General features: G+C 39.0%; 2 protein-coding genes across 2 annotated transcripts in view; one reads left to right on the top strand and one right to left on the bottom strand.

The window, feature by feature from the left end:
* The window catches only part of PRKD3 (protein kinase D3), a 44,979-nt gene extending 30,276 nt beyond the window's left edge, over nucleotides 1–14,703 (top strand). Inside the window, exons 11-19 of the mRNA XM_017806723.1 lie at nucleotides 430–706; nucleotides 4,155–4,207; nucleotides 4,583–4,655; nucleotides 7,536–7,642; nucleotides 8,233–8,394; nucleotides 8,835–8,933; nucleotides 9,763–10,030; nucleotides 10,918–11,003; nucleotides 11,804–14,703. Of these exons, the coding sequence (XP_017662212.1) occupies nucleotides 430–706; nucleotides 4,155–4,207; nucleotides 4,583–4,655; nucleotides 7,536–7,642; nucleotides 8,233–8,394; nucleotides 8,835–8,933; nucleotides 9,763–10,030; nucleotides 10,918–11,003; nucleotides 11,804–11,977 (1,299 nt within the window). The 3' untranslated portion in view covers nucleotides 11,978–14,703. The remainder of the gene's footprint in view (nucleotides 1–429; nucleotides 707–4,154; nucleotides 4,208–4,582; nucleotides 4,656–7,535; nucleotides 7,643–8,232; nucleotides 8,395–8,834; nucleotides 8,934–9,762; nucleotides 10,031–10,917; nucleotides 11,004–11,803) is intronic.
* NDUFAF7 (NADH:ubiquinone oxidoreductase complex assembly factor 7) lies at nucleotides 14,428–21,801 on the bottom strand. Its single transcript, XM_017806582.1, has 10 exons — nucleotides 21,726–21,801; nucleotides 21,480–21,634; nucleotides 21,302–21,382; nucleotides 19,935–20,045; nucleotides 18,782–18,992; nucleotides 18,239–18,297; nucleotides 17,452–17,565; nucleotides 16,493–16,636; nucleotides 15,980–16,153; nucleotides 14,428–15,598 (listed from the first exon to the last, which is right to left on the bottom strand). Exons 1-10 carry the CDS (start codon nucleotides 21,799–21,801, stop codon nucleotides 15,386–15,388), a joined length of 1,338 nt encoding a protein of 445 aa, XP_017662071.1. The 3' UTR covers nucleotides 14,428–15,385.
* Nucleotides 21,802–21,816: the final 15 nt, after the last annotated feature.

The raw sequence follows: 21,816 nt of genomic DNA on the forward strand, positions 1-21,816 counted from the left end.
TGTATAACTACATCCTCTTTTTAATGTCATATTTTCACTTTTCTCCCCTGTCATGCTCTTCTATAGCTAAACTGTATAAACTACAAGGGGAAAGTGGTCACTCTATAGATGTGCATCATTTGCACATGTAATGGGGTTGTGTCTCATGATGAATATAAACGTAGTTTGAGTAGAAAATAGTATAGTTGTATAGAGAGAACTGGTGGGCCTGAAAGTCTCTCTAGGCTTGTATATTGGAATTCAGAAAACTGTGGGTGGGCAATGGTCATGCACAGTTTGTCATTAGTTATGAAGCTTGGTGTTTTGTTTTGTTGTTTGTTTTTTTTTAATATTTGATTTGATTTCTTTGCAATGCTTCAAGTTTTGAGTGTTAGTATATTAATATGTTACGTGTGTTTTCATTTTTTAATCTTTAATGTCTTTCTTCAGGAGATTCCACTTTCAGAAATTCTCCAGGTGACTCAGCCTCGAGATTTTTCAAACGTGGTGCAGGGCAGCAACCCATACTGTTTTGAGATCATCACTGACACGATGGTGTACTTTGTTGGCGAAAACAATGGCAGCAGTCATCACAGTCCAGTTCTTGCTGCCTCCGGAGTTGGACTTGATGTAGCTCAGGGCTGGGAGAAAGCCATTCGTCAGGCTTTGATGCCAGTCACTCCTCAAGCTAGCGTTTGCACTGCTGCAGGACAAGGAAAAGATCACAGTAAGCAGGCAGACAAGGCACTATTATTCATCTGCTGAAGCAGTTAAAGTAGTGGTTCCTTTCAGGAAAGTGCTTATTTAGAGTGAAGTTTTGTCTGTTGATTCTTTGCTGAATTGGGTCCATAATTTTCCGAGTCTCTAAAGAGCGACACTCAGGTTTTTGGAGGGTGGGCAAATGCTTTAATCTGTTGTGGCAGGAAGTCGTAAAGAATCCGATTTACAATGTGAATGCATATTGCAGAATTTTATTGTAGGAGCATTAAGAACACATAGTTGCTGAATGTAAATAGGGAGCATAGATTAGATATTTCTAATATACATAACTAATGAAATAGATTCAGATTATATACATATACTTTGAAAGAACTAAATTTGGATGCTTTTTGATGTTATTGCCTACATATATTTTTTTTTTAAATTGTGTGAGACCGCAGTAGCTAAGGAGAAGAGAAGGAGTTAGTGTTGCAATGTCAATACCATCAGTGATGGAAAGAACTTGTGCTGAGTTGTGTACTATATAGTTGTGTACTATATAGTTGTGTACTATATAGTTGTGTACTATATAGTTGTGTACTATATAGTTGTGTACTACATAGTTGTGTACTACATAGTTGTGTACTACATAGTTGTGTACTACATAGTTGTGTACTACATAGTTGTGTACTACATAGTTGTGTACTATAAAAAGTACCCTATTCTTCTTTTTAGGCAGCTGCCCTCCCTTTCCTTCTCTGGCATAGGATCATATTAATTATCAAGGCTCCACTAAACTATGTATTGAGTTCTTTCTCTTCGAACATCTCCTTCTTCCTTGCAATGACATTGATTCACATTCTGTACTGAGATTTATGCTTTCGTTTTTAGTTTCCTTTCATCTTTCAGCTATTCTTTAATCTTCTTTCACTGATATTTTCTTTCGCTTGAGATTCTGAGATTAGTTTCTCTGCCTCTGATGTCTGCTACTCAGCATCAGCCAACAGTTAAGAAATGCTAGTCTGAGATAAAGGCACTTTCTGAAAATGCAACCATGGTCTAAAATAGTAAACTATGAAATGCCAGTACTGGTATCAGTATTTAATTACAGTGAAGAAACACACCTGTAAGATGATATCTCATACCTGGCCTTATATGTACCTAAAATGCCACTTTTACTATGGAATTCTTAGTTCCAAATGTATATATACATACCAAAACTGTCTTTGTTTTCTAGAATCTAAGGCTTACTGTTGTTGAGCCTTGCAAAGACAGTTGCTTTTTCCAAAACAAGTATTTTTTCACATATAAATAATAACATTTCAGTGACATTGATAGGGAATAGAACTGCAGGGATAGATACCAAGAAGTAGTATTTTAGCATGTTCAGGACTGTAGAAATGTAAGAAACTACTATGACTTGGGGAGTGGCATTTACATATTCTTAGACAAGTCAAGTTGTTTTTTAAGCTCTCAGAAGCCCACAAAATGTCCATTCATCCCTCTTCTTACTACACATTGTGAACCATTAAATGTATCCCAAGAGCCTTTCGGAAAATTAGACTTCAGTTAAAAAAAGTCCCAAGAGTCTCAAATACGTTCTTTTAAATGAAAATACCAAAAGGAGGAGGGAGACATTGCTAGTGCTCGAAATACTTGGAGCAAGGAATTTGTAGTGTCAAAATGTCCACGAGACACTAACCAGTCACTTTATACCACATTCTGGCCAGGAAGTAGCTAGAAATGAGGATGCTCTTCCAGTTTGACCCATGGGAAGAAACCTTTTCTAACTTTTTACCTGATGTTTGGAGTGGGATGTTTCTTTGTGGGATGTTTTGGAGCTCAAATGAGTGAGTTAGTAAGTTGTTTACCTGGTATAGGTTATATATTGAATTGTGGCATTACTGATTTCTCCAGAAGTGACTACTTTTCAGCCCTTACTCTTGCCTATTTCAGACACCAGAAAAATGGATTTATTTGGAAGGAGTGACTCAATCTTTACCTACCAGATATTTTGTGTTCTGTAGCCATCTGTGGAGAAGGGTTCAGTATGTTCTCTTTAAACAGTTTCAAAAACTGTATCTTCACTTTCTAGTTACCTTGCTGCAGTTTGTGTTGACCTTAGGAACTTTTTTGTTCAACTTCTTTCTTGATTTTCCTTGTGTTCTTTTTTATTGGTTATTCCAATACAGGCTTGACTATAGTCAATATCAATAGGCATATGCAAGGCTGTAATTACAGTTCATATTTCAGATGCAGGGTCACATAATTCAGAGAGTCTTTGAGAATTAGTATTTGTCGCTGTCCTATCTCTGTAAATTCCTTCTTTGAGATAAAGCACAGGTGGCAAAAATCCGATAGAGACATTTTCTTTGTTCCTAAAATTGTGTTTTTAAAGCTCAAGACTCTTTTTAGGGTGATAAAGACTCTTCTCAAAGTGCTAATAAATCTATAGTGTATTTTCTATCCACCTTGAGGACGAGTTCGTTCATTCTTTTTTGTTCTTTTTTTTAAGAGGTTAACATAACAGAATCACAGAATTGTTAGGGTTTGAAGGGAGCTCTGCAGATCATCTAGTCCAACCTCCCTGGGTCACCTGGAACAGGTTACACAGGAACGTGTCCAGGTGGGCCTGGAATGTCTCCAGAGAGGGAGATCCCAGCAACAAATGATAGATGTCCATTAGTGTGAGATGCTTTGCTTTGGTCTTGGAAGTCAAAGGAGAGAGAAGCATGTTTTCTGCCCTCCTTGATATATCTCTTCTTGTCCATGCATCCTAATGTAATGAAATCTTCATGTCAATGTCTGCTGCAGACTGAAGAATTCTTTATCTGGTGCTTTTACTTGCAAATTACATTTCCTGAATGTGCTTATATATTCCAAGGATTGATATGCTTCTGTAGTTTATGCATTAAACAAGATTTTTATTTTTTTAACATTATAGGCTTTATTGCCTTTCTAATTATCAGTTCTTTTGTTATTTGATTTCCCTGATTTATTTCCTTTTCTTATGTGTTATTTCTGTATATCTTGGTGCCACAGAAAATAGGCAACCTATATTTGACTATAAGGGATCTATCTGGTCTTCTTGCCTGTATTTTTTATATTACTACCAGAAATCCTTGTTCATTTAATGAACTCTGACACAATTGCTGCATTACTATTGCTTCTGGTTCTCCAGCTGTCTATTGTGTACACACTTGTACTGTTCTACTATTTTTGTAATCAATACAAAATAAAATAGGACAAAAGTAGACAGACAATCCCAGCAAAACTCCCATGGTTATTTTTCTAATCCATCTGTAAAATATGAGTGTCAGGGTATGATGTTTCTGCAGAATAACAGTAAAAATCATTTCACCATGACTGGGTTAGAAGTTAGTAGAGGTTGTTGATTTTTCATTTCCCCCTTTCTTTTTACTAGAAAAAGTCTGTCCTTCCTGTTTACTTACTCAGTTTTATCTTCTTTATTGCAGAAGAGTTGTCTCTAAGCATCTCTGTTTCAAATTGTCAGGTCCAGGAGAATGTGGTGAGTCATGTGCATTGTATTATAGTCATATTTATTTATCTGGGCATTACAAAGTAATTGGTAGTAACGGTATCTGGCTCAGAAAACAACACCAGGGCACTGTAGCTAAAGAAATCCACGTTACATGCAGGAAGCACTATTTACCTGCCACAGCTGTTAGTTTGTATGAAAATATCCCTGCTTATAGTGCAGCTAAGTGGATCCTCTTCAGGAAAAGTTTGTTGTGTTTTCCCACTCCCTTCAGTGTAACGATGGTATCCTTTACAGAGTTTGATTAATGCCAAATATAAATACAGCTTAGCCAGTACTCACTAAAACAGTCCTGAACATTTTGATTACTTCTGATATTTGTGATTTCTTTTTTCCGTACTTTAGGATATCAGCTCTGTGTACCAAATATTTGCCGATGAAGTGCTGGGTTCTGGTCAGTTTGGTATTGTATATGGAGGTAAATGGCATTAGTTCCATTAAAAGTTATCTTGTTAAAAGTTTTGTTCGGATTACTTTGTCTTGTGTCTCTGCAGTTTTATGTACAGTATTTCTTACAATTAAATTTTTGCATTTACAGTTTTGCATTGGCATCATAATCAGTTTAGAGTATTCATTGCATATTTGTATTCAGTTAAATACAAAGCAATCCTATTCTGAATTTGGCCTTGGTTAATGATTTTTTTTTTTTAATTTGCAAATTCTAGCACTGTTGTCTGTGTTATACTGTATTAGAAGTCATATATTTGAAGAGGCTGTGAGTTATACCTGTTTCGAATGACCTCTGAGAGATGTGGCCAAAAGTAATTAGAAAAACACATAGTTAAGGGTTTGACAGTATTTATGCAAACATATTATTGACAGATTTTATGCAAACAAATTTCTGTCAGCAGGATAAATTAGAGAGAAGAATTCTTTGTCAAGAGCCTTGAAACCTAAACCTAGGTTTCAAATGTATTTTATCACCTAGTTTTTAAAAACTTCTATTGCCACATATAACTTTTTTATAATATGTAATAACAAAAAGAAGAAATACTAGAAATACATCATATGAACTGTTTCTATCTTTTTTTTTTTTTTTTTTTTAAATCTCGTGTTATATCTCAAGTGTTGAGAAAACCACAGACCATAAATCTGGAAAGAAAGAAAAAGTCATAAGTAATGATTTAAAAGTGGTAACTTTTCTGCTTCTGTCATGTTTCCTTTCTAGTCAGGAAGTATTGTGGCTGTGATTTTTCTGTGTGCCACTTGCATAGTTAGATACTTTATTACTCCTAAACTGCTTGATGGAGATACAGGTTGGTCTGGTTTTACATCACTCGCAAGAGAGGTCAGTTTTTTTCCCCACTGTATTTCTTAGAGCATAGTGTGAAGCAAAGTGTGCTCCTTCTGTTATGAATAGAAATGCACAAATGCAGACACTATTTTAATGGTTGGATTTTATTTCTAAATATATTCTTCTAAATTGCCTGGTAGATAAATCTCATGTTGGTATTTTGCATGATTCAATGCTTATAAATGCTTGTAAGCATAATAAATACTTATGAAAAGCTTTCATTATATTAATTTTTTTTCCTTAATGAGGCATTAAAATATATAGGATATGCATACTTCTTAAGATAGAATCACAGGCTGAAACAGTATGAAAAGATAATATAAAAGACTATTGTTTTGCTGGCTCTTGCACACTGCTTAATTGTTGCTGCTGTCTGGGGAGACTAGATCTGGTAACTTCTAATATTGGCTTATCCCCACTTGTGTAGGCTTACTGATATAATGGTAGCAAAATCCTTTTATTTAAACAAATAAAGGTAAAATTAAGTTGCTTTCATTGTCGTGGGGCTTTTCTTGTTGTTGTGAGGGGTTTTTGTGTCCTCTATTCTCCACAAACATTTCCAAAATTGGAAATCAAGAAGCTATGTTTCACTGAGAACAGTTTCCCTCTACTTTTCCTACTTTTGTTAATTTGAAGTGTGTGAAAAATGGAAACAGAAAAAACTATTCTTGACCATTTCTTATTGATGTAAAACTTGAACTGAAACCTGGTTGGCTGTGTTTTGCTTAAGAAAAGGAATTTTCAAGCTGCTTTTCTGTTAGTCTTTCTTCACGTTTCATTTTTAGCTGTGATCTAGCTTCTGTAGTTCAGCGTTTTCTTAGATTGGTTGGTTTGCTTTATGTTCTTTATCAGCCTAGCATTTGTCTTCTTTGTTTTGCATCTGTAATTGATGGTTTTTCTGCTACATTTCAATGTCCTTCATCCAGTGGACATAAGCCCTTTATTCATGATGATGTTTAAGGCAGGTGCATTAGTTGCTTGGCACAGCAGCCTTTCCTGTGCCTGCCTAAGCCTTGGCCACCAGTACTGACTGCAGAGCAGCAGGGAAGGCCAGCTGGGTGGTTGGTGAGGCATAGCTGTGCTCCCCATAGCATTGCTGGTAGAACCCTCTGTGCCACTTGCACTGTAGCTGTGTGTCATCCCTTGTCCTCAAATGGCTTCCAAACCTTTCGCTGAGTGGCTAATGACTACTTTTTCTTTGGAGCAGACTTACTGTCCTGTATTAGTTTAGTATTAAATGTCTTAGATTACCAAGGTCTTCCAGTGTGTGATCCCATTAACCCCTCTGATGTGACTGTGATAGAAGTCAGTTTAGAAGTTGTGAAGAAGCTGGGGAGGCATTTACAAGCTACTCAGTCAGCCCTGGAAACAGCTTTCCTGTGTATTGCAGAATGCTTCTCGTGTAGCTGAGGCAGGTGGCAGCAAGGAATAGTATATGGTGCTATGAGCATGGGTTTTCCTCTACCACAACCTTTTAGAGCCTTTTGATCACAGTAAACTGCCCTTGTGTGTTAAATGTCTTATTACTCCTTAGGGCACATAATTACTGTCTCCCATGGAGTATTAGGTATGTAATTTCCTGTGCATGTGAAGCCCATGCAAGTATGAAACCACTGGAGAAGGCTTGTATATCTGTCTTCACTTTGGCCTTAAATTGTTTTTTTGTTGTTTTTTTACAGAAGAGAGGCAATATTCTTTGGAGTATCTATTACTTGCTTGTGTGCAAGTTCCTTGCACAAGCAAAAACTTTACCTAATACATCTAATGTCAATGTGTGTACCTGACAGCAAAGTAGTAACTAGTTTAAATTTAATCTTCAGAACTCCTGTTGAGGCTGACCACTTCTTTTACTCATATACCAATTTTGAATTTTAAAGATAAATATAGTAATATTGTACACTTGACAGAATATACTTATTTCTCCAAAAAGGAATTTCTGCTTTAATGTTTTATAACTATGAATTGCTTCTGCCTCTTGATGGCTGACATTGACTTTCTGTTTAGGAAAACATAGGAAGACTGGAAGAGATGTGGCTATCAAAGTAATTGACAAGATGAGGTTTCCAACTAAACAGGAAAGTCAGCTTCGTAATGAAGTAGCCATTCTCCAGGTATAAAAGTGTTTTTGGGTAATACTGGAGTTTTGTCTCAAACCATTAATGACATTTTTTTTTATGTGTAAGCACTGTGAATTGTTTTTTAAATCTACGTATGTGATTTCTGAGTACTTTTTAAAAGGGAGTCTTAAAAGAGCAGGATTTCCTGATTACTTGGTAGAGTTGATAACTTGGGGGTGGAACTTACCCCCTGTATGAGATCCATCAAAGACATGTATTTTGGCTCCATGTTGTCTCCCCTTGGTAGCAGGCAACTGTGCTATTTTCTGCTGCCTTCCACTACTGGCTCCTCAGTCTCTGAGTGTTACTCGTACACTCGGTAGCTTGAGTACAGAACATGCATCAACTATTAAATTAATCATTATGGATAACTTGTGTTAAACAAATTAGTCTTAGTAGTTATAATTGGCATGTTTCATAGCTTGATGTTTGTTTCAGGCTAGTTTCTTGCATCAGACATCATGGGTTTTTTTCACCTCTATCTCTGCACTTAACTGTTTTATTTGTAGTGCAGCATTTCTTTGTAATTCAGGATATTTCATACTGTTTTATTTTAGTGATATACCTATGCTACTTTATTTTAGAATTTGCACCACCCTGGGATTGTGAACCTGGAATGTATGTTTGAAACCCCGGAACGGGTCTTTGTTGTGATGGAAAAGCTGCATGGGGATATGCTAGAAATGATTCTTTCCAGTGAGAAAAGTCGACTTCCAGAACGAATAACTAAGTTCATGGTCACTCAGGTTGGCATTCGGTTTCTCTGCTTTGGGAGGAAAGACTACATTTGGCTTTTGTAATTATGAGAGGATGGAATTTGGAGAAGGTTATTTAAGAGACAGCACAGAGGGCTGCACATCTAATGAAAGTGGAATAAACATGAAAAGAACTTCAGATGTTAATGATGTTAATTTTTCTGGTCCTTCTTTCCTAAGACATAAGATTATGGGCATCTAAAGATGAATGTCAAGACAGTAAGTGGAGGAGGAGGAAAAAAAGGGGTGGTGGAATAAAACCCATTGGTTCCAAGTCTAGATAGGCTGGAAAAAACAGTACTTGCACAGTATATATGGGTTTGTTCTTGAGGACTATGTTGATATAAATTGCTGTATTGGTTAGTGTGTGTGTTGTTTGACACTTCTAATCTGTTTTAATATGTTCATAAAATGTTCTTTCCTTTTTGTAGATACTTGTTGCTTTGAGGAATTTACACTTCAAAAATATTGTGCACTGTGATTTAAAACCAGAAAATGTACTACTAGCATCAGCAGAACCATTCCCTCAAGTGAGTGAAGATTAAAAAATACTGCTTTCATCATTTTTCATTGTTCTTTTGTAAAAGAAATATAGACATTGCAGCTTAAAAAGCAACCACTTGTGGGATTGTTCAACTGAGATGGCCTAGAATTACTTGAACTGCATGTATTATAGTTGTCTCTTTTTTTTCCCCCTTCTCCCCCCAAATGTCTTTAGTGCATTGCTTTTTCTTATACCCTAAGGAGGGCTTATTAACTTGGGGTTGGACTTGATCTGGATCCTTTTATCTGTACGAGTGCCTGCTGTGTTCAAGTTAAGGAACTGTTGCAGAACCATGAACATTACAGCACTGCTGCACACACCAGGCTGTTGATGCTTTTTGTCTGGATGTTCTGTCCAGAGTTGGTTTGGTGTGAATTTGAGAATTGTTTGATTTTGATGTAGCTGAAGCCTCCAGCTTCAAGAACATGATTAAGAGGAATGTGATATGGCTGGGATTCATGTGTGTTTTTAACTTTGGTTCTGTGCCTTGTGAGGGTGCAGATTTATCTTTGAAATGAGGTGAGTTTGGAATCAAGTTTTTTGTCCTTATTTGCACACTTGTGGCCATGTACTATGCAAACTGCCTCAGAGCCGAGGTTCATGCCTTGATCTGAAGCATGGCTGATTCACAGTCTGCAAAACCAGCAGCCTAAAACCTTAACTGACTGGCTTATGTAGTGTTTTGTCTCTGTTTTGATGTGTACAATGTTAAACTGATGGCAGAAAGGGTATCAAGTACCCCTCTGGTCTCGGGCAGTAGCATGCTTTGGAGATGAAGCAGAGATTTCTCAGAGTAAAATATGTTTCTTTTGCAGGTGAAGCTGTGTGATTTTGGCTTTGCACGCATCATTGGTGAAAAGTCTTTCAGGCGCTCTGTGGTGGGGACTCCTGCTTATCTTGCCCCTGAAGTGCTCAGGAGTAAAGGTTACAACCGCTCCCTAGACATGTGGTCAGTAGGGGTCATTGTCTATGTGAGCCTCAGTGGTACATTCCCATTTAATGAAGATGAGGATATAAATGATCAGATTCAAAATGCAGCATTTATGTACCCACCAAATCCTTGGAAGGAAATTTCTAGTGAAGGTAAAGAAATTAATTTTCTCTGTTAGAATGTTTTTACGGGAAGATAACACATTCAAATGCTTAAACCTCAAGGTTCAGTCAGAAAGGAGTGTGTGAATTATTGGTAGTTTGAGTTTAGTAGACTATGCCAAAGTAGATAAATACAACCTGGCATACATTTCTGAAAGATAAATTGTTAAATATAATGCTTTAGATAATTTTCAGGGCAGGAGAGTTAATAGATTTAGCAAGAAAAATGAATTGCATGCATGAAGAGGGGGATGAATAACCTGAAACTTCCCAAAATTTCCAGTGAAAGGTTCAGTTGTGTGTATTTGCTGAATGCTGATCTCAAACCATACTTAATCTAAACTGTAAGCACTGGAACAGTTCAAAGTTGAATCTGGAATTTAGGTTTTGTGCATTAGCAAATATGGATTTAAATGTCAGGTCTGAACAATCTAGAAGTTTACAATGTTGTCAAGCTCTCCAGTGCCAGCTTTGGTATTAGTAATGTATACATGACTAACACAGGTAGATATGGGAGGGCATGTACAAAAGTATACAATAGTGGAGGTACCTACATAATTGTGGAACACAAGATTATGCTTCAGCTTTTTAGGCACTTCTGAAAATTATTAAAATCAGTAGGAAAAAATATTAATTAATAACATAGTAAAGCTTTTAGTGTTTCCATCAAAAATAGAGAGAAGCTTATCCCATACCTTTTTTGTAGTCTTGTTTAACATAAGCAAAGCTAAATATGAAATTCAAGAGCTTGGTTAAATTTAGAAGAGTTCAGAAGTATGCACATGCACATAAAATTCATTCCCACTGCACTATGTGAATGATGAAAGAGATGATTAGTATTTAAACAATGCAATTTCTGTTTTGTTCTTCTTTGTCAGCCATTGATTTAATAAACAATTTGCTTCAAGTGAAGATGAGAAAACGTTTCAGTGTTGACAAATCCCTTAGTCACCCATGGTTACAGGTAAACCCATCTGCCTTTTTCACTATGTTTATAATGGGTGAATAATGATTTTTTTGGCTGAAATCCTTCAGAGGCTGCTTCCATCACATTCTGCTAACTAGCATTCATGGAGGCTTAAGTATTTCTGGTTTTAGCTTTATGTGCTCCAGGATTCTGGAGCATTCATTGTTTTGTCTCTCCCACCCTTTACTTTCTATCTGACACCAACATGGTTTTACTCTTTTGGCTCCTCCCTGAATGTGGGCAGTGATGAGTGCAGGGAGCCCTGTGAAATCAGCATGGAGACAGACATTGTTTGTTTGGTGCTGAAGTGGACACAGGGGCTGGTGTGTGCTGTAACTTGTAGTTGGTTTAGAACAGATTTGTTAGGAATGGAATTTATCTGCTGCTTTGAGCTGGGTTCCTTTCACAGTGGTTTCACAATACTGCATGCACGTACCCATGAGGAAAATTCAAATTATTTTGAGAACAAACAATATTGAAATGAGTATAATTTCATATATGTGTATGTATACAATTAATAATAAAGTTAAATAGCCATCTTGTTACAAAAAGTTTTCATTATTTACAACCTATACTAACCTATTTAATTTTGAACTACTCTTTATGGACAATGCTGAGGTATTTTGTGGGGTGTTTGGGTTTGTTTTTTTTTTTTTCTTAATTGTTTAGACAGATCTTGCTTGTATCTTGTGGCTTTTTATACTAAAGTAGAGACAAACTGCAGAATTTATCTGTGGCAATATTGTGCTGCTGTTTCTTAAAAATGCTTCCTTAAATAAATCTCTTTTGTTCCTTAGGATTATCAGACTTGGCTTGACCTCAGAGAATTTGAAACCCGCATTGGAGAGCGTTACATTACCCACGAGAGTGACGATGCACGCTGGAAAGAACACGCTTACGAGCACAACCTTGAGTACCCCCAGCATTTCATTATGGCTCCTAATCCAGATGACATGGAAGAAGACCCTTGATTTATTCATTATGCTAAATTGCAGCAAAGAAGGATGCTCCAGACAGAAACTGAAGATAAGTTTTGGAACAGCTATTGGTCTTTCCAAATGCTGTATGCATAGCTGGGTGTGTAAAGCCCCAGAGGATCCCGCATTGACATGGGAACAGACTGTCGTCTGACAAGCTTTTCTCCGTCTCCGCCTCCGCCTTTAACTATGAGTAGTTACTGGACAGTGGGATAAGCCCTGTTGGGTAACATTTCACTCAGCTGGGTGGCTACAAAGCCATCTCTGAGGTGTAATGTGTACAGGTTGAATGGTTGCTGTGTTTTTCAAGGATTCTTGTTTTTTTTCATAGCCTACGCAGTAGGAGTTTTGTAATAGTTTTCTAATCCCTATTTACTGGGCCATAGAGGACTGTTTTCTGTTACTTAAGATACATTTCCCATTTCCTAAACTGTGGATGTTGAAAAGAGACTCTAAAAAGAAATTGGTGTAGAATATCTTGGCTAAAGCAATACATGGTGGTTTAGTCAAATACAGCTTTGTAGATGAAGGAATAATTTGCTGCTGTTAAGACAGTTAAATATGTGTGTCTTTGCCCTAACTGAACTTTTTACAGATACAAAAAAAACCAAACCCATAACTTCTTACATTCCTCTTGAAATGCTGGGTGACAATCTAAGGAGATGACAAAGCTATGCTAGTCCTTCATTTTGTCTGTTAAAGCAATAAGCCACAATGGTGTGCCACTGTGCAAGGCTGGCATGTGTAGTTGATACACACCAAAGGCATTTTGCCTTAAAACTACAGAAGTTATGCACAGAGAGCACACAAGACTTGATGTAGCATATCCTTTCACTCTGGAAGACCAGCTTCTAGCAGAAGGATGTGGAAAAATAGGGAAAAATACATGCAGCTTTCTTCCGTTGTTTTGAGTAATTAGATTTTTAAATTTTTCTAATATTTTTCTAATTTTTTTAAGGTTCCTTGGAGTTACATCAAGAGTAGTTTGTAGCCTGCTAGCTTGTATCTTAACTCTGCTCAAAACCTAGGAGTAACAGTGGATGCATCACCTGTTGCTTCTGCCAGGGCAGCTGGATTGTAGGAGAAAGGACTTGCCTTCCCACCTTAACCTGCAGCCCCTCCCATACTTTTTACGGTGTCCAGTGCTGTTTGAGATGAATGAAGAGTCTGAAACCAACTTCTAACTCAGTTTTTTATGCAGATGCCTCAGTTGAAGAACTCCCAACCACCTGTTGGACTTGTAGCACAATACAGTAGTGTTCTCTGGAAATGATTCCCTTGGAGAACAGTTCGAGTTCATGGTATTTCAAAGAAGTCTGGGGCCATGAATGCTAAATGCAAATAGAAGAGGAGGTTTTTTGTCCTATTTTAAAAAACAGAAAGGGTGAAATCTTTATCTTTGTGGGGGATAACAGCATTGTGCTGCTGGAAGGTGCAGCATGGCTGTACATACCACTGATATGCCAAGCTGTTTAACTGGAGCTTGGTTGGAAATACTTATAAAATAATGATAACAGGTTTGAACTGCAAAGTCAGTGAGAGGATTTGGGGTATCTCCTCTCTCCTACAAAGATTTTCTTTTTTGTTTCTGTGTAGATAAGTATTTTTTTCTATTGTTGTTATTCAGGTAAAGAAACAGGTGAGCAGACTTTATAAGTTGTTAGATAAACTTAAAATGTTATGTGGTTATTTCAGGGTTGGCAGCTGCTTGTGACAGCAGTGACCTGGCAGTAAAGTCAGTGGCAATTGCAGAAGTATATGCCCACAGGTAGGTTTAGGTCTTTGACCCACCTTTTCCTTTCCTATTGCCCTTAATCTTTAACTGCCACTGCATTTTGGAGGCTGAGCTCTGGCTTCTTAACCCTGTTGGGGAGGGTTTCAGGACTGATTCTTCAAAGAGGCACAATTTTTCATCTTTGGAACCTGTGACATTGGTAGTCTGGCATTTGCCCAGGCTTGGCAAGGGAAGCAGTGCTGTTTTTCAACTTCCACTGCTCAAGTGACCAAATTTCAGTGAAGCCATTGCTATCTTCCATCCTAACTGTAATAATATAGATACAGTTTGGTTTTAAACTTCAGATTTAATACTTGAGCTGTCACTTCAGTTTACCTGTGGTTCTTTTGTTGTTTGTTTGTGTTGTTTAAGGGAGGAAATAAAGCCAGCTCAGTCACTTGAAAAAGCACAACAGGAATAGAGGAAGGAGGGGACAACAATGAAGTAGAAGGCCTGGCTGATGTCTCTCCCCATGAAGTCTGCTTTGCTTCAAAATATTATAGGAGCTATTTATTCTTCAAGTTGTATTAAAATAAAAATAATGCTGTTGGCCTTTGGAGGAGATTGCCTAATCATATATGCAGACTTATGGGGCCAGACAATAGAAGCCACAAGCAGCTAATAGCCAAGAAACCAAAAAAAATCAGACATACATAAGGAGTAAACTTTCTTCAGAGTAGTAAAAATAGCTGAGTTTTTTATTCCCTTTTTTTCTACCTTAACTGCAAACTTTGACAGCAGTAGGTTACAGTGTTTAATACCCTTATCCCTAGATGAATTAAGTTGCATTCATTCAAGCAATAGTGCTATGGTGATGCTAGGAAAAAAGCTCATGTAAAATTTATAGCCTCGAAAGGACACTGTCAAGTACTTTTATATTTTTATACATCCCCTTGTTTGTAAATATCCTCTGATAAGCTTGAAAATAAAATTTATTTCCCTATCAGTCTTGTTCTTTTTATTTACATGAATTATCTCACCTATCAGATGTTCTTAGAAGTAAATACTTGCTTGTTTGTGGATTTGACATTAGATATGCCCTGCTCTGGGAATTCTGTTAGCAGTAACTTCTTTTGCATGCATCCTGTCACCATTCTCTTTATAAAAATATTTTCAAGGCACCTTGATTTTATTCAAGTACAAAAGCTGAGTACATTTAAAGACTCCTTAGCACATCTCTTTGTTACTGACAAGTTTTGATTCACTAGTCAATACTTCACTCAGCTCTATCCTAAGACCCCTGAAACATTGTTCATTCTCTGCTCTGTGTGTGCTGCTTTCTGTATGAGCAGTATTTTATTACCACTTATACTGCTTTGGGTAGGTCAGTCAGGAGGTTTACTGTGCTGCACTAGATTTCCTCTGAAATAGCACTCCCTACCAAAATGTGGCTGGGCCCGATGCATAGATCAGTTTGAGAAAATTGCCTGAAGAAGGTGATACTTATCTGCTTTCAGTTCAAAGATACTTAGCTCTTACCTTACTGCATATATGTTAATTACAATATTGCAAAACATTTAGTATGTAAAACCATAATATGCATTCCTTTTACTGGGATTTGTTTTTCAAATTTAACAGGATGTTATTGAAAACTACTGCTATCAGACATTTTGCTATAGTATTTGAAATTACTTCAGTAAGAGTTCATTAAATCCAGCAACAGGTGGTAAGGGAGACTTCGATTCTGGCTTATCTTTCTTGTCAGGATGTACAAGTCTGTGGTGAGGCAGCAGGGCAAAGAAGTTAAAGCAGTCCCCCATGTTCTCAGGATTCATCAGCATATCGTAGCTGTGAAGTAACTGCTCACGAGTTGCTGTGTCACGTGAATTCTGCAAGAGCACCTGAAAAAGAGAATGTAGGTTACAGCTCTTCCTGCTTTCCTATAAATTCCCACATACCTGCAATCCCTTTTGCATCCTTTTCACTTACACTAATTAACAGTGCTGTAATGGTTGGTGGAACTGGTGAGATCACTGGTGGTGCTACATACATCCATGTATGAGCTAAGCTTTGCATTAAATGCTCCTAAATATAATATGATCAGTTTACTTCCAGGGATCCTGAGTAACTTATGTCTAGGAGAAGCAACTTTTTGATCTCCCATCTATGTGTTATTTTGAACAACTTCATTTTAAAATCAGATGTTTATAAAAGCTCTCTTGCTGCTTAAAAGTATTGTCTGTGGATTAGGAGAGTTTATGTACCTGTAAGCACTATCGTACCTGCAACCGGAGGTCAATGCCCATGTTTTTTAAAAACTCCCGCTGTTTTATGGGGCCTAATGTAGTTGTTCTTTCCTGTGTCATCTTTCGAAGATAGCTGAAATCAACATCTGCTGTCAGGTCTGCTGTGCCTGGAGCGCTCAGCACATCGTGAAGTTTGTGATTCCGGAAACCCTGAAAAATTAAATTGGAAGATTATACTCAGCTGTAGTCCAGCTGTCATAGTTGGGGCCAGCAAAAACTAAGTTGTGCATTTGAGGGGTGAGAATAGCAAATTATACATGGAAAATTTGAGATAAATCTAGCGAGGGCTCAGATTATCCTCTTCCATCTGACAGAAACCCTTGTGGGTACAGATTAAATAAGAATTACTCAATTTTATGACTGCAGCATAATGCAGTTTTTGCTATTACATTGACTTAAGAACTTTCTTTTACAAGAACCTAATGATCAAAGGGACAAATAAAAGATAAGAGAGTATTTTGGCTTCTTATTTGAGGGTAAATGACTTACCCGGAAGGTGTCAGTTTTGGTTCCATCATGGCCATAATCCGCAACCAGTGCAGCCCCACCATCCTTCTCTATACGACAGGCAAGCCTCTGGATGATGACACCAGCCTCGGGACACACTTCCACGTGATCTCTCATTTCTTCCGGCTAGTGCAGAGTTCAGAGACCAAAACACCTGTATTAGCAGACAAGTACAGGGCAAGAGTTCTTCACACTTGATGTCTTGGGACTGAGGTACAGGGGGGGTATTCTAGACTACCTACAGCTTGAGCTAGTTTTTGCTATCAGTCATTTTCAATGAGTGCTGGATTTCAGTCACCTCTTCTGTAGTAACCTGTAGTCCAAGAAAAACTTTTCTACCAATTAAGAATACCTGCATCAGGTGAAACCTCCTTACTGTGGTACTGAAAGAATGAAAATAGCTCTTCAGCTGTGCACACGCTTCAAAGAGACCTTCCCGTGTGAAATTTTGTAGTTGGTTTTGATCTCCAGTACTTCATTTTATAACTTTGAGTAGTCAGTGAACTTCAGGAAAAAAAAACCCACTCATGGACCCTTTCCATTAAAGGTCAGCGTAGCACAGAAGCGCCGAGCTGCATGCAGCAGTACCATGCAGCAGGCTGAGAGCCTGGCTGGGGCAGGGCCACTGCCGAGATGGGGATGTGACACATGCAGTGCAGAAATCTCCCTTGTCACTTGCTGCCTCAGTTTGCTCTCTGAAGCATTTTGTGTGTTCAAGCTCTGATTTTGCAGAGTTGGGTAGATGTGTTATTTCTGTGCTATATTTTCACAGCATACAAAATAAAATGCTTGTGGAAATTTTGCAGAATGGAAATAAGCTCTATTTACTCGTTTGTAGACTGAGAGCCCTCCTCTTGCTATCAAAGTAATTGAAAAGCAGTAAATGTACTTGAAAGAGTCAGTAAAAGTGTAAGTATGAGCTCTGGTAGGCATAAACTCACTTGGATGAAGTTTTCTGTCGCAGGGGTGCTGGATGGTGACAGGACAAACCGCAGCTGGTCAGGAACTTCTGGATCTATATCAACCAACACTTCCCGCCAGCCTTTCTCAGTTCTCTGTTTAACAAGCCCAAAGTACTCATTTTACATTCTACTGGGTACCACAGCATCTTGTTTATTTGATTGAACTAATATGTCAAGCATTTTCAGAAATGTTTTAAGAACACAATATTTTTAATGCTATTAAAACCAATTAGTCATTCTATTTAATTCCAGTAACTGTTTTAGAAAAAGCTTGTGGCAAGAGTCTCATCTGCAGAGCCAACAAATACAGGTTTAATGACACTTAAAAGGAATGAATGATGCTCTGAAGAAAAATGTTGCCTCTTCTATTGACAGTGCAACGTTTAACTTATCAAAATAAAATAACTCATTCTACCAGAGATTTTTCATAAACTAATTTCTTCTGAATCATAACCAGCCTCTATTAGCTACTCTCATTGCCATTTAAATGAAAGTCCTTCAGCCTTTTGTTAATAGTGCTAGAGAAAATCATGTGGAAATTAATAACTTCGCTAATGTAACATCAGAAATAAAAAACCCAACACTTTCAGCATTATTTCAGCAGAAAGAAATCCTTAGCTTTCTACAAGTTTTTCCATTCATCAGCATTCCATTTTATCAGCAGAGACAGTACATATGTCTAATCTGGCACCCTAATTCTGTTCTTCCTCAAAGGGAAAAAGCGTTTGAGCAGATGGTCACAATTACAATAATAATCTTGCTATACCTGAAATTTATGTATTGGCAAGGCATCAAAGAACTCATGTGCTAGGTAAAAGCTGTAACCTGGGGGAAGGTAAAAAAAGAATGCATTAAATTATTTATGCTTCTGTAGCAGCTTCCAGTTGAAAATTAATTTTTTAAATTATTTTTAATGAATTAAGCTAATTAATGTGGTTGTGAAATAATTACTTCCAGCTTGGATACATCAAAGACAGTATTTCTACAGCTAGTTCTAGTTTCCAGTCCATGAATTTTAGATCACTATATCATGAAAGGAAATTCAGGCAAAGCCAGTGAATAGTTTTCTATGAAAAGAAAACGTCAGAAAATGAAATTGGATAGCTATCCCCAAATGAAGGTAGGCAGACTATGTTGCAGTTATGAAAATGAGTCAATATCCTGCCTCAGGCTTGTACAAGTAAGAGCAAATATGTATTTTAACTACTTTTCTGTCCAGTGTGAAGGATAGAAGAGATGCCCTCCGTTATCAAAAGCTGCATATGAAGGAAGGACACCATCCCTTTAATGAGGTGTTCAAGCTCCTTACCTGATGGCACATCTTGAATGTCTCTGTACCAAAAAATGGGAATTCCAGTCTTGCTAATGCCTTTCATGTAAGCAGACTCGTCCTTGGGGCTTGGTTGCATCTTCCCTCCTGTCAGCATCCGTGCTTGGATCTCACCGAGTTTGGGACTCACTTCTACCAGGTGAACAGAGACATCACATTTACTAAGTACAGAGGAGAGCTGGTTGAAGACCTATAAAGGCAGATCAGTTCTATTAGCCACAGTCTTGTGCAGTGTACATTAAAGGCTTAAGTATTAACCTTTCATCTCATTACTGACAGTCAAGATAAAAAATTTATTTAGCTTTCTGTTTAATAAAACAGCCTCAGTGAAACAGACTGCATTCAGAAGGAAGTGAAGTGGGAATTTCTTCATATATTTTAATAAAAGCTGCTATGCTTCTAGTAAAGTTGGCAAAAGACATATTACAGGCTGTAAGGACAACATGAAATGCTAATTGGAACAGTAATAGCAGCTCCTCTAAGATCTGCAGAGAGTTTAACATTAGGAGAAAAATGGTTCAGTTTTCACTGACACCATAAACAAGTGTTCAATATCCCACTGTTCTTATTATTCATTAACATATGTAAATAAAATAAAAGTTCTTCTGAGGTGCTAAATCCCATTAGTGATCTGTTTATGAATCAGCAGTATTTTAATTGACAGCTATGCAAGCACAACTGAACACAAAGGGTTAATTCAAAAGAAATAAGCCCCTAAAATCCCCAAAAGAACTAATACAATTTCACTCCTATGTTACTGTTCTCCCTCCCTTCTTCCTATTCCTTGCACTGAGGCTTCCATCCCAGTTACACGCAGCTCCTAAATGCTTTCCAGTTTGGATAATGCTTTCCTACTCAGAGGTAATTTGTAATGGAATATTCCTGCCCTCCCCTTCTATCAAGTGGTGTTTGGAAGATCACACACATGTCCATGCAGTGGGTGCACAATGGCCTGTGTTCTGCTTCTGAATGAGAGACCTGCTGTCTCAATTTGAGTCTGAGCTGCAAACCTGACTGAAGTGATTTGGTTACTAGGGAAGGTTAAACCCTGACAGCAAAACATCATTCCTTCAGATTTCACAGTAGCCAGGGAATAAAGCCAGAAACAAAAATATGAACAGTTTTCACCTACCCGTAATATATCCTCAGTAAGGGTGCCCCTCCCTGGGCCCAGTTCCACCAGCTGGAAGGTGTTAGGTTTGCCCATGGCCATCCATTCACTAATATACCATATTCCTATTAACTGTCAGTGAGAAACAACACAAAGGGTTTACAGTAGTAACTTCAGAACTTGTGGAAAGTGATACCTGCCTTTTGTTTGATAATAACTAAGATAATATGGCCACATTCTCTCTCCACATTTCAAAGTTAAGAATAATAATGATACATAACTTCATGCTCTTCTCTTTAAATTAAATTGATGATTGATTGCTGTCAGCCCAACAGAAGCAACTCTCCATCAGTAAATGCGGGGACTCTGTTCTGGCTGAACTTTTACTTAAGGCTCAAATGCAGGTCACTGCCCAGGTGCCTCTGAACAACTGTTCTTCACAACAGTGCATTTACCAAAGTGTTAACAAGAACAGCAGTCAGTGCATCTTCACTACTGAAAACGAAACACAAACCAGAGTCAGCCAGACCGAACTCTGGAAATTATTTTTGAGGAGAATTTTCACAGTGGGAAACCACCATAACTCTCTTTATTTATAAACAAGTTCCATATGAAAGTAAGCGTTAATAATCACAGACCGTATTTCAGACTATACACATGAAAGGACTTTCAGTAAAACACTCCTTCCTCCCTCAGAACCAATTTTGATTTTGGGAAATAACTTGAATCTTATTATTGCTACCCAAGTATTTTGACATTGGTAAGGTACCAGAACACTGACCTGGAGATCACAGAATGTGTAAAGTTGGAAGTGACCACATCTAGTCCAACCTCCCTGCTCAAGCAGGGTCCTCCTACAGCACATGGCACTGGATTGTGTCCATACAGTTCTTTGCCTCTTGTCCTATTGCTTGGCACAACTGAGAAGAGCCTGGCTCCATCCTCTTGATACCCTCCCTTCAGATAGTTATAGACATTGATAAGTCCCCTCTGTTGTCTCTTTTTAAGGAAGAGGCTGAACAGGCCCAGGTCTCTCAGCCTTTCCTTGTAAAAGAGATGCTCCAGTCCCTTAATTATCTTTGTTGCCCTCCACTGGACTGACACCAGGAGCTCCATGCCTCTCCTGTACTGAGGAGCCCAGATCTGGACACAGCACTCCAGATGCAGCCTCATCAGAACAGAGAAGGGGGCAGGATCACCTGCCTTGACCTGCTGGCAATGCGCTTCCTGATGCATCCTAGGATAGCATTGGCCTTTTAGGCCACCGGGGCACACTGCTGGCCCAGGGACAGCTTGTTGTCCACCAGGACCCCAGCCAGTCCCGCGGGGACAAGGTAAACAAACAAACAAACAAGCAAAATCACTCAGGACACACGGAACTGCGTTACCTCTCCGAACACCTGACTTATTTCAGGCGAGGTGATGAAGTCCCCGCTCTCGCCGATGCCGCCGCGGCGGGTGTAGTAACCCTGGGGGGGACAGAGAGGGGAGAGGGGCCGGGGCCGCGGTGAGCGGCCGGGCCGGGGCACAGCCCCCCTGGGCCGCCTCGGCCCGTTCCCGGCGTACCTGTGCGGGGTTGGTGAGCGCCTCCCGCATGTACTCGGCCACCGTCACGGGCCCGCTGGCCCGCAGCTTTCGACACAGGTGCCGCAGCAGCGCCCCGTCCCCGCCGGCCGCCGCCTCGCCCCCCGCGCCCGAGCACAGCCGCGCCGCCGCCGGAGCTGCGGGGAGAGCAGGGAGAGAGGGGGCTCAGCGGGGCGGCCCCGGGAGGAGCGGCGGGAGAGGCGCGGAGGGGCGAGAGGCGGCGCTCACCGTGGGGCGGGGACGGGGCGCGGGGGAGCCGCCGGCGGCCGGCCAGGAGCGCCCGGCGCGCCAGCAGCAGCACCATGGCGGCGGCTCCCGG

The sequence above is a fragment of the Lepidothrix coronata genome, unplaced genomic scaffold (genome assembly GCF_001604755.1).
Source record: "Lepidothrix coronata isolate B3197 unplaced genomic scaffold, Lepidothrix_coronata-1.0 Scaffold16, whole genome shotgun sequence".
NCBI classification, from domain to species: Eukaryota; Metazoa; Chordata; class Aves; order Passeriformes; family Pipridae; genus Lepidothrix; species Lepidothrix coronata.